This window comes from Pseudophryne corroboree, chromosome 1, assembly GCF_028390025.1.
Source record: "Pseudophryne corroboree isolate aPseCor3 chromosome 1, aPseCor3.hap2, whole genome shotgun sequence".
In the NCBI taxonomy this organism is placed as follows: Eukaryota; Metazoa; Chordata; class Amphibia; order Anura; family Myobatrachidae; genus Pseudophryne; species Pseudophryne corroboree.
The window spans coordinates 712,317,795-712,338,068 of NC_086444.1; the positions used below are offsets into that span (position 1 = coordinate 712,317,795).

The 20,274-nt window shown below is 45.5% G+C and overlaps 1 protein-coding gene across 2 annotated transcripts in view; it reads right to left on the reverse strand.

Moving 5' to 3' along the window:
* The window catches only part of SEMA6B (semaphorin 6B), a 536,302-nt gene that overhangs the window by 190,625 nt on the left and 325,403 nt on the right, over positions 1 to 20,274 (reverse strand). For both annotated transcript variants that reach the window (XM_063915087.1, XM_063915079.1), the window contains exons 7-10: positions 19,994 to 20,084; positions 15,871 to 15,990; positions 12,954 to 13,042; positions 8,800 to 9,017 (exon numbers count right to left, since the gene is read on the reverse strand). In XM_063915087.1, coding sequence (XP_063771157.1) covers positions 8,800 to 9,017; positions 12,954 to 13,042; positions 15,871 to 15,990; positions 19,994 to 20,084 — 518 coding nt within the window. The remainder of the gene's footprint in view (positions 1 to 8,799; positions 9,018 to 12,953; positions 13,043 to 15,870; positions 15,991 to 19,993; positions 20,085 to 20,274) is intronic.

Sequence of the window (20,274 nt, forward strand, 5' to 3'; positions counted from 1 at the left end):
TTCCTGGGGATGGTTCTGGACATAAACCAGAAATAGTGTTTCTCCCGGAGGAGAAAGCCAAGGAGTTGTCATCTCTAGTCAGAGACCTCCTGAAACCAAAATAGGTAGCGGTGCATCATTGCACGCGAGTCCTGGGAAAAATGGTAGCTTCTTACGAAGCAATCCCATTAGGCAGGTTCCATACAAGAACTTTTCAGAGGGACCTGTTGGACAAGTGGTCCGGATCGCATCTTCCGATGCATAGGCTGATAACCCTGTCTCCAAGGACCAGGGTATCTCTACTGTGGTGGCTGCAGAGTGCCCATCTTCAAGAGGGCCGCAGGTTCGGCATACAGGACTAGGTCCTAGTGACCATGGATTCCAGCCTTTGAGGCTGGGGGGCAGTCACATAGGGAAGAAACTTCCAGGGACTTTGGTCAAGTCAGGTTATTTCCCTACACATAAATATTCTGGATCTGAGGGCCATTTACAATGCCCTGAGGCCAGCAAGGCCTCTGCTTCAAAACCAGCCGGTACTGATCCAATCAGACAACATCACGGCAGTCGCCCATGTAATCAACAGGGCGGCACAAAAAGCAGGATGGCGATGGCAGAAGCCACAAGGATTCTCCGATAGGCGGAAAATCATGTGTTAGCACTGTCAGTAGTGTTCATTCCCGGAGTGGACAACTGGGAAGCAGATCTTCTCAACAGACACGACCTCCACCCGGGAGAATGGGGACTTCCTCCAGAAGTCTTCCAATAGGATTGTACACCATTGGGAAAGGCCACAGGTGGACATGATGGCGTCCCGCCTTAACAAAAAGCTATAAAAGATATTGCTCCAGGTCAAGGGACCCTCAGGCGATAGCTATGGACGCTCTGGTAACACCGTGGGTGTACCAGTCGGTTTAGGTGTTCTCCCCTCTGCCTCTCATACCAAAGGTACTGAGAATAATAAGAAGGCGAGGAGTAAGAACGATACTCGTGGATGGCCAAGAAGAGCTTGGTACCCAGAACTTCAAGAATTTATATCAGAGGACCAATGGCCTCTGCCACTCAGTCAGGACCTGCGGCAGCAGGGGCCCTGTCTGTTCCAAGACTTACCGCGGCTGCGTTTGACGGCATGGCGGTTGAACGCCGGATCCTGAAGGAAAAGGGTATTCCGGAGGAAGTAATTCCTACGCTTACTAAAGCCAGGAAAGAGGTTACAGCAACTCATTATCACCGCATATGGCGAAAATATGTTGCATGGTGTGAGGCCGAAATGGCCCCAACAGAAGAATTTCAACTAGGTCGATTTCTGCATTTCCTGCAAGCAGGAGTGACTATGGGCCTTAAATTGGGTTCCATTAAGGTACAGATCTCGGCTCTGTCGATTTTCTTTCAAAAAAGAACTAGCTTCAGTACCTGAAGTTCAGACATTTATAAAAGGAGTGCTGCATAGTCAGCCCCCGTTTGTGCCTCCTGTGGCACCTTGGGATCTCAACGTGGTGTTGAGTTTTCTTAAAATCACTTTGGTTTTAACCACTAAAAACCGTGGATCTGAAATATCTCACATGGAAGGTGGTTATGTTATTTGCCTTGGCTTCTGCCAGGCGAGTATCAGAATTGGCGGCTTTGTCTTGTAAAAGCCCTTATTTGATTTTCCATATGGATAGGGCAGAATTGAGGACTCGTCCCCAGTTTCTCCCTAAGGTGGTGTCAGCGTTTCACCTGAACCAGCCTATTGTGGTGCCTGCGGCTACTAAGGATTTGGAGGACTCCAAGTTGCTAGACGTTGTCAGGGCCCTGAAAATATATGTTTCCAGGACGGCTGGAGTCAGAAAATCTGACTCGCTGTTTATCCTATATGCACCCAACAAGCTGGGTGCTCCTGCTTCTAAGCAGACTATTGCTCGTTGGATTTGTAGTACAATTCAGCTTGCACATACTGTGGCAGGCCTGCCACAGCCAAAATCTGTCAATGCCCATTCCACAAGGAAGGTGGGCTCATCTTGGGCGGCTGCCCGAGGGGTCTCGGCTTTACAACTTTGCCGAGCAGCTACTTGGTCAGGGGCAAACACGTTTGCAAAATTCTACAAATTTGATACCCTGGCTGAGGAGGACCTGGAGTTCTCTCATTCGGTGCTGCAGAGTCATCCGCACTCTCCCGCCCGTTTGGGAGCTTTGGTATAATCCCCATGGTCCTTACGGAGTTCCCAGCATCCACTAGGACGTTAGAGAAAATAAGAATTTACTCACCGGTAATTCTATTTCTCGTAGTCCGTAGTGGATGCTGGGCGCCCATCCCAAGTGCGGTTTATCTGCATTACTTGTACATAGTTATTGTTAACTAAATCGGGTTATTGTTGAGCCATCTGTTGAGAGGCTCTATTGTTTCATACTGTTAACTGTGTTTCATATCACGAGTTGTACGGTGTGATTGGTGTGGCTGGTATGAGTCTTACCCGGGATTCAATATCCTTCCTTATTGTGTACGCTCGTCCGGGCACAGTACCTAACTGAGGCTTGGAGGAGGGTCATAGTGGGAGGAGCCAGTGCACACCAGGTAGTCTAAGATCTTTCTAGAGTGCCCAGCCTCCTTCGGAGCCCGCTATTCCCCATGGTCCTTACGGAGTTCCCAGCATCCACTACGGACTACGAGAAATAGAATTACCGGTGAGTAAATTCTTATTTTTTCCTGAATCAGATAAATTAAATGAAGTGTGTGATGATGAGTGGATTTCCCCCGATAGAAAATTATTGGCGGTATACCCTTTCCCGCCAGAAACACCCTTTAGGGTGGATAAGGCGCTCACACGCTTATCAAAACAAGTGGCGGTACCGTCTCCAGATAGGGCCGCCCTCAAGGAGCCAGCTGAGAGGCTGGAAAATATCCTAAAAAGGTATATACACACATACTGGTGTTATACTGCGACCAGCGATCGCCTCAACCTGGATGTGCAGCGCTGGGGTGGCTTGGTCGGATTCCCTGACTGAAAATATTGATACCCTTGACAGGGACAGTATTTTATTAACTATAGAGCATTTAAAGGATGCATTTCTATATATGCGAGATGCACAGAGGGATATTTGCACTCTGGCATCAAGAGTAAGTGCGATGTCCATATCTGCCAGAAGATGTTTATGGACACGACAGTGGTCAGGTGATGCAGATTCCAAACGGCACATGGAAGTATTGCCGTATAAAGGGGAGGAGTTATTTGGGGTCGGTCCATCGGACCTGGTGGCCACGGCAACAGCTGGAAAATCCACCTTTTTTACCCCAAGTCACATCTCAGCAAAAAAAGACACCGTCTTTTCAGCCTCAGTCCTTTCGTCCCCATAAGGGCAAGCGGGCAAAAGGCCAGTCATATCTGCCCAGGGATAGAGGAAAGGGAAGAAGACTGCAGCAGGCAGCCCATTCCCAGGAACAGAGCCCTCCACCGCTTCTACTAAGTCCTCAGCATGACGCTGGGGCCGTACAAGCGGACTCAGGTGCGGTGGGGGGTCGTCTCAAGAGTTTCAGCGCGTAGTGGGCTCATTTGCAAGTGGACCCCTGGATCCTACAAGTAGTATCCCAGAGGTACAGATTGGAAATTCGAGACGTCTCCCCCTCGCAGGCTCCTGATGTCTGTTTTACCAACGTCTTCCTCCGACAGGGAGGCAGTATTGGAAACAATTCACAAGCTGTATTCCCAGCAGGTGATAATCAAAGTACCCCTCCTACAACAAGGAAAGGGGTATTATTCCACACTATATTGTGGTACTGAAGCCGGACGGCTCGGTGAGACCTATTCTAAATGGATAATCTTTGAACACTTACATACAAAGGTTCAAATCAAGATGGAGTCACTCAGAGCAGTGATACCGAACCAATAGGGTGTCCCTGGACATCAAGGTTGCTTACCTCCATGTCCCAAATTGCCCTTCTCACCAAGGGTACCTCAGGTTCGTGGTACGGAACTGTCACTATCAGTTTCAGACGCTGCCGTTTGGATTGTCCACGGCACCCCGGGTCTTTACCAAAGTAATGGCCGAAATGATGATTCTTCTTCAAAGAAAAGGCGTCTTAATTATCCCTTACTTGGACGATCTCCTGATAAGGGCAGGGTCCAGAGAACAGTTGAAAGTCGGAGTAGCACTATCTCAAGTAGTTCTACGACAGCACGGGTGGATTTTAAATATCCAAAATCGCAGCCGTTTCCGACGACACGTCTGCTGTTCCTAGGGATGGTTCTGGACACAGTCCAGAAAAAGGTGTTTCTCCCGGAGGAGAAAGCCAGGGAGTTATCCGAGCTAGTCAGGAACCTCCTAAAACCAGGAAAAGTGTCAGTGCATCATTGCACAAGAGTCCTGGGAAAAATGGTGGCTTATTACGAAGCGATTCCATTCGGCAGATTCCACGCAAGAACTTTTCAGTGGGATCTGCTGGACAAATGGTCCGGATCGCATCTTCAGATGCATCAGCGGATAACCCTATCTCCAAGGACAAGGGTGTCTCTCCTGTGGTGGTTACAGAGTGCTCATCTTCTAGAGGGCCGCAGATTCGGCATTCAGGATTGGATGCTGGTGACCACGGAGGCCAGCCTGAGAGGCTGGGGAGCAGTCACACAAGGAAAAAATTTCCAGGGAGTGTGATCAAGTCTGGAGACTTTTCTCCACATAAATATACTGGAGCTAAGGGCAATTTACAATGCTCTAAGCTTAGCAAGACCTCTGCTTCAAGGTCAGCCGGTATTGATCCAGTGGGACAACAACACGGCAGTCGCCCACGTAAACAGAAGGGCGGCACAAGAAGCAGGAGGGCAATGGCAGAAACTGCAAGGATTTTTCGCTGGGCGGAAAATCATGTGATAGCACTGTCAGCAGTGTTCATTCCGGGAGTGGACAACTGGGAAGCAGACTTCCTCAGCACAACCTCCACCCGGGAGAGTGGGGACTTCATCGGGAAGTCTTCCACATGATTGTGAACCATTGGGAAAGACCAAAGGTGGACATGATGGCGTCCCGCCTGAACAAAAAACTGGACAAGTATTGCGCCAGGTCAAAAGACCCTCAGGCAATAGCTGTGGACGTTTCTGGTAACACCGTGGGTGTACCAGTCGGTGTATGTCTTACCTCCTCTGCTTCTCATACCCAAGGTATTGAGAATTATAAGAGGTAGAGGAGTAAGAACTATACTCGTGGCTCCGGATTGGCCAAGAAGGACTTGGTACCCGGAACTTCAAGAGATGCTCACAGAGGACTCATGGCCTCTGCCGCTAAGAAGGGACTTGTTTCAGCAAGTACCATGTCTGTTCCAAGACTTACCGCGGCTGCGTTTGACGGCATGGCGGTTGAACGCCGGATCCTAAGGGAAAAAGGCATTCCGGAAGAGGTCATTCCTACCCTGGTCAAAGCCAGGAAGGAGGTGACCGCACAACATTATCACCACATGTGACGAAAATATGTTGCGTGGTGTGAGGCCAGGAAGGCCCCACGAAGAAATTTCAACTCGGTCGTTTCCTGCATTCCTGCAAACAGGAGTGTCTATGGGCCTCAAATTGGGGTACATTAAGGTTCCAATTTCGGCCCTGTCGATTTTCTTCCAAAAAAGAATTGGCTTCAGTTCCTGAAGTCCAGAAGTTTGTCAAGGGAGTGCTGCATATACAACCCCCTTTTGTGCCTCCAGTGGCACTGTGGGATCTCAACGTAGTTCTGGGATTCCTAAAATCACATTGGTTTAAACCGCTCAAATCTGTGGATTTGAAATAGTTCACAGGGAAAGTGACCATGCGGTTGGCCCTGGCCTCGGCCAGGCGAGTGTCAGAATTGGCGGCGTTTGTCTCACAAAAGCCCATATCTGATTGTCCATTCGGACAGGGCAGAGCTGCGGACTCGTCCCCAGTTTCTCCCTAAGGTGGTGTCAGTGTTTCACCTGAACCAGCTTATTGTGGTACCTGCGGCTACTAGGGACTTGGAGGACTCCAAGTTGCTAGATGTTGTCAGGGCCCTGAAATTATAGTTTCCAGGACGACTGGAGTCAGGAAAACTGACTTGCTGTTATCCTGTATGCACCCAACAAACTGGGTGCTCTTGCTTCTAAGCAGACGATTGCTAGTTGGATGTGTAGTACAATTCAGCTTGCACATTCTGTGGCAGGCCTGCCACAGCCAAAATATGTAAATGCCCATTTCACAAGGAAGGTGGGCTCATCTTGGGCGGCTGCCCGAGGGCTCTCGGCTTTACAACTTTGCCGAGCTGATACTTGGTCAGGGGCACACCCTGACTGAGGAGGACCTGGAGTTCTCTCATTCGGTGCTGCAGAGTCATCCGCACTCTCCCGCCCGTTTGGGAGCTTTGGTATAATCCCCATGGTCCTGACGGAGTCCCCAGCATCCACTTAGGACGTTAGAGAAAATAAGAATTTACTTACCGATAATTCTATTTCTCGTAGTCCGTAGTGGATGCTGGGCGCCCATCCCAAGTGCGGATTGTCTGCAATACTTGTACATAGTTATTGTTACAAAAATCGGGTTATTATTGTTGTGAGCCATATTTTCAGAGGCTCCGCTGTTATCATGCTGTTACCTGGGTTCAGATCACAGGTTGTACAGTGTGATTGGTGTGGCTGGTATGAGTCTTACCCGGGATTCAAAATCCTTCCTTATTGTGTACGCTCGTCCGGGCACAGTGTCCTAACTGAGGCTTGGAGGGGGGTCGTGGGGGGAGGAGCCAGTGCACACCACCTGATCCTAAAGCTTTTACTTTTGTGCCCTGTCTCCTGCGGAGCCGCTATTCCCCATGGTCCTGACGGAGTCCCCAGCATCCACTACGGACTACGAGAAATAGAATTATCGGTAAGTAAATTCTTATTTTCTCTCTCTTCACTTTCACATCCTCCTGACCCATTGCTGTGTGACTACATCATACTGACCACCAAGAACCTTTACAATCTGGTGGACCATTATACAATAGATAACACCTATCCTTGTGTCTCAATGCCTATTTCAGCACAGACTGTAAGCTTACAAGCAGGGCCTTCCTACCACTATGACTTTATGTCATTACACAGTTTTATTTCATCACTGTTGTTTCCAATTGTAAAGTGCAACAGAATTTGCTGCACTATATAAGAAATTGTTAATTAATAAATAAATGTGTGCATTTGTTTTTCATTTTGTATTCTGGGCACTTAACATATATTTATTTTCTATTTATTTTCTCTTAACACCTGTGACACAAAAATAAATAGATAAGAAGAAATGACAAGAAAAAAACTCCAATCCGCACTAAAAAATATATTATATTCATTAAAACTATGTAACTCATATATGGTTATATCATACTGAATAAAATAATGTGTATCAGAACATGAATAATGGGTTCTATAGGAATGACCTGATAGTTTATTTCTGGAATGTAGACAAAGTTTAATCAATAATACTGCATAATAAATACACTGACTAAGGGGCAATTTAAGAGAGGAGGGAACCCGTGTGCAGCTTCCGTTGCGTGCCCCCTCCTCTCCGGCAGCAAGTAGACTGGCATTCTACCAGAGTCTACTGCACATGTGCAGGTCTCCGGGAACATGGTGCCTTGTTCGCGGGGACATCTCCAGTGCACATGTGCAGATCAGTCGGAAATGGGCGCGGCAGCAATTTTTCAAGTGATTTATACCCGCACTGGGGGGGGGCGCTCCCGCGGGACTCCGGAGTGGTAAGTATTATACAGTATATAAATGCAGTGTGTGCGGTGTGGGCCCCCCTGGACCCACACACTGCACCCATTATAGTAACGCCTATGCACTGACTATAGTATCCTGTTGTATCAACTACAGTTTTACCATTTGGACTGATTTTTATAAAAAGTGCCAGCTCACATTACAGGTACACCTGAAATACTGCTTACACATTCTGTGCGATTTCTTCTTGGTATGTAATTTGTATTTACATTTATATGTGTGGCATGGCTGGTATTTTATATATATATATATATATATATATATATATATATACATATACACATAATGTAAGACTAGCACTAATAGCCACTCGCCTTGCAGTAACATATGGGATGTGACTGCAGCCAGGTGTGTATTACCTAACCAGGTTGCATCCTATAGGTTAGTGATACCTTTCTGCTTCTGCTGTTTGCATGGAAGAAATCCTTTCTGCCCATATGCAGAACGAATCTCCTCCTCCTGACCCAGGCCCCTGGGAGTATTGTTGTGGTCTGTGAACACGAACCTCACTCCCCAAATTGTGCCCCAGATTGCCATGTAAATGACACTCTGGGCCACATGCACCTACACTAAAAGTTCTAGGAAGAAGTCACTAGACAGTGGGGACCCATTGACACTGGGAGTGGGAGTCGCATTGGTGGTGAGGGTGGGGTAGCTGCCACTGGGACCTATTACTGCTGGGGGAGGGGGTGATAATGCTGTGTATCATTTGCCACTGGGGGTTCTATTTCCGATGGAAGGGGTAGGAGTTGGTTTTACAATAGGGGGCTTATGGTCATGGTAGAGGTGGGGGTAACTTTGGAGGTTCTGAAGTCATTCCATTATTCTGTCTTCTCATAAACATTATCTTATTGAGTATGGTATATGAGCATATATCAATTGATATACTGTAGTTGTAACAAATATAATACATTATTTTTTTAATGCAGATTGGAATTTGTTTCTTGTTTTTTGTCCAGACTTTTGGTCTACACCGATTGTGGTGATTATAATGTTAGTGGAACCCTGGGCTAGCAGCCACTTCTTCAAACTCAGCACAACTGAAAGGGCATCCTATTTATACTTTACTATTACCTTCCTATTAATGTGAGCCTTCCCATCAGTTATTGTACCTGTTAGTCGGCGTAGAGAAGAGAGCAAGAACAACATGTCTTCCGTCCAAGGTTAGAATTTCACTTGATGACTGGATAACATTGAAATAAAAGTGAGAATCTCCAGGAACAGAGCAGTTGAGGCGTGCTTTCAGGAAGGATGTGAATTGCTTCTCCAGAACACGCTGAGATCCCCCCATGTCATTCTTACATACACGTGCAACACGAGAGACAATCACCTGTAGTACAATATAGTAAAGGTGGCTGAAAGTGGTGACTAAAATACAGAATGATTTAAGAAAAAAGAAAAAGTGAAACTGAAAATTTTGGAACACACTTTACTTTTGTAATTTTGTGAATTAAGATTAGAAATTAAACCCCAACATGGGCACAACTCAGATTAAAAAATGTGTCTCTCTAACTCATACACACAAATTTTACTAGACACAAGGGGGTATATTCAATTAAAGTCGGATCCATTCCGACACGTATTTGTCGGAATGGATCCGAGAACCCCTATTCAATCCCATCTTAATTCGATTTTTTCAAGTCGAATTGAAATGGGACGCAGAGGAGGAGAGGGGGGGCGAGCCGCAGAGAGACCAGCGGGGGGACAGCCGGCGGGCATACAGGGAAGATCAGCGCTACAGCAGCGCTGCAGCAGGATGTCACTCAGCCGCCCGACTTCACGGCAGCTTCCACCCGGCCCCAGCAGCGTGCTGGAGCCGGGTAGAAGCTGCCGTGAGGTCGGGCGGCTGAGTGACATCCAGCTGCAGCGCTACTGTAGCGCTGATCTCCCTGTATGCCCGCCGGCTGTCCCCCCATCTCCCTGCGGCTCCCCCCCCCCTCTCCTCCTCTGGGTCCTCATCTCAGTCCAACATCTTTTTGATGTCGGACTGAGATGGTCGAAAAGGGTTTTGGCCCCGTTTTCGACACAAGCACGTGGATCGGCAGCTATTTCGCCGATCCACGTGCTTTTCGACAAGTCAAATTCATCGACTTGTCGAAAAATTTAGGGATATATTGAATAGGTTGAATCGGGATTCGACCTTAAAAAGTCGAAAACTGCCGTCTTTTTGACAGACAGCAGTTTTCGACTTCAATTGAATATACCCCAAGGTCTCTGTCTCCACGAGAGGTTTCTGTCCTCCCTGAGCTTGCTTTAGGACACCTGCGGTATGGTTTGATAGGTGTACCGCCCCAGTCAAACTCCCCACCTGCCTCTGTATCTGAAGTGGGTTGGTACACATGAAGAATATATCAACATAAAAAAAATGCAAATACAAATTTGAAACATTACATAAATTAATAAAAGTTGAATATGCAATTGCTATAAAGTTTATGATAAAAAGTATAATAACAAATACTTTAGCATTTAGTAATATTTTTTCGCAAATATCTACAGTACTTTCACAACAGAATATGTGGTTTGTTGATTTATCTTATTTGGACTGAAGTTCATTTTTTATGGTAAGCAGTTGGAGTAGCAAGTACAACCAATTTAAACGTAAAATCTGAAGATAATTAGCTGAAAGGAGCCCACCCCTGCAATGTGTTAGTAGTCAATAAAGTTAGAAAAAACAGACAGCGCCGGAGACGGTCCCCACACAGCAATTAGATATTAAATGATCAGATGCTCATTGTTTCGATCCAAAAAATCTAAAAGTACAATTTATTACATAAGCTTAAATACAATTTAAAGTGTCTGGCAACAACATAACAGTGTTTATTAATATTACTGCATGGAGGTATTCACAGAAGAACTCCATTAAGAAGAACTCCATTAAGTCTTAAGGGACCTTTGGTTAATGTCAAGATCAATGGGTAGTCAGGTCCAAACTAGAACCATCAAAAATACCTAGCATACCATGTGTTGAACACAAAGTCTGTTCTTAGGAGCAACCTGGAGTTGGTGTTTTGAAGCTCTGAGAGTTTTGATGTTCATGGAGTAAGCAGGTGCCCAGGTGAAAGGGTCCTGAGGTGGGAGCTTGACTGTCAATGCTGAAGAGGTCCTGGGCTGCATTCAGAAAGTGTAGGGACCAGTACAGATGAAACAGGCAGGACTCCCCTTATCCTACATCCTGCCTCAAACTCAGTGGACACAGTGAGTTAGCAAGGAGCCCTGGAGCCCAGAGCAAAGTCATGCTATGATGCCCTCCCTCACAGTACTAACATGCACCTCATGGCCACTCCTCAATCAGACACGGCCACAAATACACACAGATATATATGTGTGTGTGTGTGTGTGTGTGTGTGTGTGTTTGTGTGTATACAAATAAACAAATAAAAATAATGTAAAAAAAATAAGTTACAAAATAAATGACAAATATTTGTTAAATGCAATAAAAAATAATAAAAATAAAATATTTTAGGACTACACAAGAGCTATCCAAGCTTTTTTTTTTTTTTTTTTTAAATAGTCATGTATTGATGCTTGTGAGACTTCCCCGTACAAACAGCGTTTATTGCTGGTGCTACCAGTTACAGACAATGTTAACCCTTTGAAGTAAGGAAAAGTCTTAAAGATTTATTAAAGTAAAAATGTAAAAAGGATTTGCTGCAGTCCCTCCATGTTACAATTGGGAGATACTAAATATACAGATTACTTTAAGTGATACTCTGTTTTTGATAATTAATTTTTTTTTTTACAATTGTTAAATAATTAATTTTTAATTTCACAATGTATGTGTTCTGTGGATAATGTTAATGTTTACCTGTACTTACAATTTCTCATCAAGTCACTGATCAAATCTTTTCTCTCTATCTAACCAACCAACCAACCAACCAACCAACCAACCAACCAACCAACAGATCTAACATCTGCCCTTTTTCTAATAGACAATATCACCAAGTTGTAGAACTCATTATACAGTCAATTGCAGTCCATTATGAATACTGATGCCAGGTTTGTACACCACCAATCATCTTCAGTTCCCAATCCTTACACAGGGAAAAAAAAACATATGAAGCGATCCACAATCTTCCCCTATTCTACATGTGCAACCTTATCACTAAGGGCCTGATTCCGATTTGTATGGAATTGCAGTCGCAGGGAAGCAGTCTTGCAATTCCATACAAATAAAATGCGAATGTGGCAGAAGGCGTCTGTAGGAGATAGACGCCACCTGCATACACCTGCGAGATACTGTATATAAGTACTACATCTGTGGATGCAACATCGGATCACCCTCTTGACCAGTGACGGTTCAAGAGGTAGGGCTGCAACTCAGTCTAAATTCAAACAATGGAGACACACCAACTGCCCATTTATGTTCGGTGATGTATGACAGTGTTTGGGGGGGCAGTTGGTGTGGCACCCCTATTTTAATTTAACGACTTGCAACGGTAGCAGACCATGGTCAGTTTGCTTAAATTGAAGCTCACTCAGACCAGCCATATGATCTGGACAGCCAGGTCCAGAGCCCGGAGCACCTACAAAGCAGAGGCAACATTTCCCCATTTTGAAGAACAGTGGCGGTTGCTACCCTAGCCATCCCCCAAATGCAGCAACATGTCAGCCACGCTGCAGCTAAGTGGGGGTTGCAAGTGATATTGCAAGAACCATTCTGCACATGCACAGATCACTAACCATTTGTAACCCATCAGGTTTGTGTACAAATCTGAATCAGGCCTATTTACTAAACCTTGGATGAAGTGTATGGAGATAAAGTGCCAGCCAATCAGTGTCTACTGTAACTTCCATGTCACAGGCTGGGTTTGAAAAATGACAGTTAGGAGCTGGTTGGTTTTGGTACATTATCTCCATCCACTTTATCTCCATCCAAGGCTAAGGGTTCTATTTACTAAGTCTTGGATGGAGATACAATAGACGGAGATAAAGTACCAGCCAACCAACTCCTGTCATTTTTTTAAGGTTCCAGTCTCTGACATGGCAGTTAGGAGCTGATTGGCTGGTACTTTATCTCCGTCTATTGTATCTCCATCCAAGGCTTAGTAAATAGACCCCTTAGTACAGTACATAGACCCATCCTTTATCAATTGTTCTTTAGATTCATCTTCAGCTCTGTTACCCCCTCAAGATTTCTTACTGATGCCCAGCCCATTAGTTATACCAGGAAACGTATGGGAAAAAAAACTGTTTAATGATTCTTTAACTGCCTTGTTTCTTTTTAAAGCATAGAGGGAAGTATGTGAGAATGGAGATGAATGCATACCTTCTCAAGGTAGTTAAACTCTACTGCAGTCTCCCTGAAGAAGAAATACACATGATCTTTCCATTCCACAGCATTGACAAAATATGGATCTAAGCACAGAAAAGAGAATAACTAGACACAACATACAGTACATTACCTATGTTATACAATATAAAGCATCAGAACAGATACTTTGAATCAGAAATGCACCTAGACACTTACCAAATCAAGTGGTCCACAAAGGAACATGTTAGGCAGAGCAGGTCCTAACCAATATGATGCCCTAGGCAAGATTTTGGCTGGTGCCCCCTAGCACCGCCGCTAGTTCTGCAGGACATGCCTGGCATGAGTCAGCTGGCAGCTCTGCTAACGTTGGGGTGCCTTTTGTTTATGAAAATGCGTCTTATTTGCATTACTATGTGGCTAGGATGCACAAGCAGCTTTTGCTGATTAAAATGATATGCAGCATGCCTATATTCAGTGTGCGACTGCGGCTGTATCTGCATACGAAATGCTACATTACAGTGATTTCCACAGAATATAGGCATGCCGCATATCATTTTAATCAGCAGAAGCTGCTGGTGCCCCTAAGCATACTAAATGCCCTAGGCATTTGCCTAGTTTGCCTATGCCTAGGGCCGGCTCTGATGTTAGGAGAAATAATAATCACGCACGCGCTAAAAACAAAGTACAATAGCATATGCATTTACGTACGACATTGCTATTACTTGAGGTTGATTTTGCAACCCATAGGCAGTTCAGGGTGAAGACCTGGAGGTGACCTAAAGTCTTCACAAAAACAGGAGATGTCATGGGCCTGTTATGGCAGTGTCATGGGCCTGTTATGGCAGTGTCATGGGCCTGTTATGGCAGTGTCATGGGCCTGTTATGGCAGTGTCATGGGCCTGTTATGGCAGTGTCATGGGCATGTTATGGCAGTGTCATGGGCCTGTTATGGCAGTGTCATGGGCCTGTTATGGCAGTGTCATGGGCCTGTTATGGCAGTGTCATGGGCCTGTTATGGCAGTGTCATGGGCCTGTTATGGCAGTGTCATGGGCCTGTTATGGCAGTGTCATGGGCCTGTTATGGCAGTGTCATGGGCCTGTTATGGCAGTGTCAAGGGCATGTTATGGCAGTGTCATGGGCCTGTTATGGCAGTGTCAAGGGCATGTTATGGCAGTGTCATGGGCCTGTTATGGCAGTGTCATGGGCATGTTTCAGCATGCAGCTGTGATCCCATTCTCAGCACTGCAGCCACAGTGGCTTTATCTTAAGAAAGTTAAAAGGGAGGCTGTGTGCAAAGCAGGGGCTGCTTGAGGAGTCAATGATGTGACCGTTGGTGCGTCAATAGTGAAGAGATCAAGGGGGTCATTCCGAGTTGATCGTAGCTGTGCTAAATTTAGCACAGCTACGATCTTCCCTGACATGCGGGGGGGACGCCCAGCAGAGGGCTAGCCCGCCCCACATGTCAGTCCGCTCCCCCCCCCCCACCGCAGAAGTGCAAAGGCATCGCACAGCGGCGATGCCTTTGCACTTCAAGAGTAGCTCCCGGCCAGCGCAGCTTTAGCGTGCTGGCCGGGAGCTACTCATCGCTCCCTGGCCTGCAGCGGCTGCGTGATGTCACACGCAACCGCTGCGGCCCGCCCCCTGTTCGGTCCGGCCACGCCTGCGCTGGCCGGACCAAACCCACGAAACGGCAACCAAACGCCGCCATTCCGCCCTCTCCCGCCCAGCGATCGCCTCTGCCTGATTGACAGGCCTTCGGCCGCCTGGCATGCGCTGGCGCACTACGGCGCCGGCGCATGCGCAATAGGGACCCATTTGCTCTGCTGCGTTAAAACGCAGCGAGCGAACGGGTCAGAATGACCCCATATCCACCAGCACATTTGAGCACTTTGTATACAGATTCAGACTCAGTTACACACAGATATAAAAGTGTCGCATATCAAGTTAATCAAAGCAGCCTCTTGGTGCAACCTAGTCACATTGTGACTAAAATGCATTATCAGGTGAAAGATAGTGACAATAGTGTATGAGGAGTGGAACACATCTATATAGTACACATAAATAAACATGGCATAAAACATTCAGACATGCAAATATGAAAAATATTAAGACAGTCTGCCTGTTCTCTGGCTCTTATGCTAAGAAGATAAGCTTTTCAGATCTTGGTAAATGGCTCATTTGCACATGGCCCTGTGGAAAGCAATGTGGTCTGCTTTTATTAATGAAAGCAGAGGGATTACAGCAGGTCCCTCATTCAGATGTGGCTGGAGGTGTACCCTGATGCGCAAAACAACGATGTTCAGTACTTTGCGTATGTGCAGGAAGCAGGAATGGCAGCAGACTGTCTGTGATTGACAGTCTAATGCCGTTGGGGGGCGGGTAGGGGGCGGCGACGGGCTCTTTGTGAAAATGGAGGCGTGTCACCACTGTTTAGGAGAAGGGAAGAAGCCAGGGATCTCTGTCGTTGCACAGAGATATCCTGGCCTCTGTGATGGGTGGCCTGCATATCTCCATGGGTGCCGCAAGCTTCCCGATGGTGCCAGGAAATATATGATACTGCTTCCTTGGATGCAATATAGATCAGTAATGCAGCAAAAGGCGTGACGCCTCCTGCTGCATTACCATATTGGTGCTATCGCTGCTGCTTCTATGTAAGCAGCAGCGATAGCACCTCCAACCACATCTGAATAAGGGCCCAGTTATCTGTCAGCTTACTTATGGTGCACCGATTTAGTAGAACATCAATAGTCATTTTTCTAGAACAATATACTTACTGATAGTGCCAGTTCTAATTTTCTTTTAAAACAATAAATTGTATTATGTATTTGATCAATGTTAATAGTACTGAAAAATTGTCACAGACATAAACTTTCATGGTCATACCTGAGCCTACTACAGTTTTATTTCTTTCGAATCTTAGATATCTCCTACCTTTGAACCATTTTGAGTCATGTTTGACACTTCGTAGAGCTGGACGCCGACCAAGACTACGATAAAGAACAGCATCAATTGCTAGGAAATCTGTTACTGTAGCAGTGAAGAGCATTCCATCTAAAAAACAGAGAAGTGAAGCTGAACTCTGAGATATATTATTGTACCTTCTAATAGTCTCTTTGTCTTAGTTTCTGAATGTTTAAATAATAATCTTGATGTACAGTACACACTGAGAGGCAGATGTATTAACCTGGAGAAGGCATAAGGAAGTGATAAACCAGTGATATGTGCAAGGTGATAAAGGCACCAGCCAATCAGATCCTAACTGTTAATTTACATATTGGAGCGGATTGGCTGGTGTGTTTATCACCTTGCACATATCACTGGTTTATCACTTCCTTATGCCTTCTCCAGGTTAATACATCTGCCCCTGTGTTTCCTACAGAGAACAGTGTGACAGTTGTCTCATGTGGATCATTGGGTCGACCAGTATTAGGTCGACAGTCACTAGGTCAACCCCATATGGTTGACAGGGTCAAAAGGTCGTTAGGGTCAATTGGTCGACATGCAAAAAGGTAGATATCTGAAAAGACAAATACAAAAGGTTGACAGATAAATGGTCGACACAGGTTTTTATTTTTGGGTGTCATTTTGTATGTTGTACCATGTAAAACCAAATTAGCGGAAAATATGTACACTTTCCTTGCCACGCTTCAGGTAGGTTACTATTCCCAATTGAAAACCACATGTATGGTAAAGAATGAAAAAAAACCTTGTGTTGAACATTTGTGTTGACCATTGTCTTGTCGACCTTAAACACTGTTGATATTTTACATGTCGACCTTTTGACCATGTCGGCCTAATGCATGTCGATCAAATAGAGTGACATATTGACTGTTGACCTATCATCCGGGCACCGTCTCAGGAAATTAATCTGTGCTGTTGGAAGTGCTTGCTTCTTTGACTATCTATCAGTATTTGCTACGTACCTCCAATTCTACCCTTGTATCCAGGGCTGCCTAATTACCTGGGTCTGGCTTCTTGGGGGGACCTGGAAGGCGATCAAGTCCCCCCCCCTTCCCCATCTACACCATACCTCTTAACTGACAGAGGTGGCAGCCTTTCTCCCCTGCCCAGATTGCTGTGTACTTGGATACAGTGAAGCCAGAAAGGCATCTGCCTATGCTGGTTGGGGGAAGCAATCACACTGATTATGTCCCCGCCTGGATTTGTCCCAGGTTGGGGGGCTCACAGATTTGCAGGCTTAGAAATACTCTTTTTCAAAAGGGGTGTGGCCACATCTAACGCGATTAGGCCATGCCCCCAAAATATAACGCAGGCCCGGCAGAGCTTGCTACAGTACAGCTTGTATCTTGACATTGATCCCATTCAGTCTAGCCCTCACTTACATAATCACATTACTGGACAAGCTACAACAGACATGTATTCACCGGGCGTTTTTGCACTATATAGTATGAGATGCATGGCATGACTTAGACGCCGCACCACCGATTGAAAGTGTCAGACTTTACCATCTTTTTCCCACCAGATAGTTTTTTTTCATCACAGCCACACACACAAATAGGATTATTGTGCACTGAAGGCTTATACCGAAAGCTTACATTAGATGACATGTGCACCCAGCCGATCCAAAGGGCGACAAGAGCCGGCATGCAGCAAGTGCGTACACACTTGCTGATGCCGGGTCCATCTGGGGGAGCCACGTAACATGCTGCATTCCGCAGCATGTCATCACTAGCGATATCCCTTGTTGGCCCTGCAGCAGATGTCAATAGTGACCTGCAGGAGCACGTGTATCATGGGTACAATACACACTAGATGATGTACCCAATATGTCACTCCGATCCGAGAGATTGGGCGACATATTGTCTAGTGTGTACTCAGCTTTAGAATTTGTACTGTTCTCCCAGTCATGGCTGTGGAATTTTCACAATGGGCATGATTCAGAGATGGACGGATATGCACAGTCTTTGTATAGCTAAGTGCATATGTGATTAGCATTGCAGCGATTGGCAGGGATGGCCATTAGTGTTTTATTCATGTGGGGGCCTATGGATGTGACTTTTTAATGCAAAGTCTATGTGTTTTATTAGTTTTATTTGGGGAACTATGGTTGTGGGTTTTTTTTTCATGCAAAGCCTATGGATGGGGGGGTTTACTGGAGCAATCCAATTAGTGGGGATTACCCCACACATGAATATCCGATGTGTGTCGAATGCGATTGCAACATATTGTTATGAAACGACTAGAACCTTGGACTTGCAAGATGCCGGAGAGAGTTCCTATGAAGAATTTTTGGACTCGCAAGATGCCGTGGAGTATTTCAGAACAATTAGAGTATGTGGCTGCCTTAGACTTAAGCTTGAAGTCATGGGAAACTCCAGTTCTATTACAGGGAGGCTCCTAGACCCTCTCAAGAGGCCTTTCATCATTATCAACCCCCCGCTGTTCCCTTAGAGCTTGTTGTGCACACTGGTACTTAGGGGGCCCCTGGACTTAATTCCTCCAGCAGTAGCAGCTCACCCAATAGAACGAAGGTCCCAGATTACACAGACTAAAGACTACAAAGAGAGGATACAGCAGTGTCTGGGTAGCTAAAACACAATTTGATGAGACTTCGGGACCACTGGGTCCTACGTGGTTCTCCCATACATGAGATTGTTAAGAGGTAGAGTCAGGCATCGGCAGATGCTGACAGACGAAATATCAGGAATGGCTTTGGCTCAGCCGTGTGAGGAAACTGCAGTCTGCTAGATAAAGTAGAGCTGAAGTTGCTCGACCTTGCAGGACATCAGCAGATAGCTCATGTATGCTGGATTGATCGAATCTTGGTCTAACAGGATGTCAGGAGATAGGACTGGTATGCAGGATTGTTAGAAGCTTGGCCTAGTAGTATGTCAGCTAACTGACCAGATACACCAGATTGACTGTAGATTTGACTTTGCAGGATATTAGATGACAGACAAGTATACAGGATTGACCTAAGCTTGGCCTTTCTGGACTTTAATGGACAGACCAGGTGTGCAGGGTTGGCTGGAGATTGGCCCTGCAGGATGTCAGCAGATAGAGATGTGCAGAATTGACTGAAGCTTGACCTTGGATGATGTAAACTGACTGACCAGGCATGCAGGATTGGCCGAAGCTGAACCTTGCAGGATGTTAACTGGCAGACAAGATGAGCAGGATTAGCTCAAGCTTGACCTTGCAGGATGGCAGCAGACATACCAGGTTTTCAGGAACAGCTGCAATATCTGTGTTTCATCATTACTATTGCCTCCAGTGCCGTTCTTTCTGGACTCTGCATACAACTTTGAGATCTGGCACAGGGGCTAGCTGTTTTGAAAGCAAAGGAGTGCCAACTGTCATGGAGATATATATATATATATATATATATATAAAAGTGTGTGTGTGTGTGTGTGATAGTATATATGTAATGGTTTCAGATCCATTTACTAGGAATTGAATGTTTAGTTAATATTTACAGTTTCCCAGACACTCATTACTCTTCTCGCCCATGATACTGGAAGACAAAAGACATTCAAATGAAATACTCCACAGCGGGACCTCCAGGCATTATCTAGATTTCTAGATCCAGCTATTCAGAGAAAGGAAAACTACTGATCTATCAGATGTCGAGTATACACAGATCCCTTCCTGTAACCAATGACTTTATTCCCCAAGGACTATTTCAATGCTGGTTTATAAATTGTGTAAGCTCTGGCTCTGAAGGTCGAAGCGTTCTGTGTAGAAGCTTGGGGCAGTGCTGTCTGTGTGCATGCAAATGAAATTGGCGGTACTTATACTTAATGGTTATGGAATCATTTGGGTTTCCCCGGGACTCTCTGAACCTCTAAGTGGCCTGAGGACACATCTGTACCTCTCAGCACTCTTGTAAACTGGTCTGTGCTGCTGAAATCATTTTGCGGAGCTGACAAGTCCCAGGCTATTCTATGGCTATATACTTTAAAACTGTGTAAACAAAACTCTTTACAACCAAGAATCTGAACAATTGAAAAATAAGCATTTCAATATGAAAATTCAGGGAAAGCAGGACATATTTTGCAATATCTGTGGATATATGATTGTATCATTACTTTACCTGCAAATAGAGCCACATTTCCATGTTTTGGATCATATGGACATCGAGCCATCCCACCAAGTGTTTCCCCAACTTGTTCAAACAAATCAATCTAAGAAAGACATAGAATATGCTAAGTATGCTATATACTGTAAAGGAAAGATACCAAGAAGAAAATTAAATGGTGGACAGAACACACCAGAGAGAAAGTGGATGCAGCATGTATTAATGAAAAAAGAGAGGTGAAGACAAGAACAGGCAAAACAGTCTGACAAGAGAGAGTATATGTAGAACATATCATC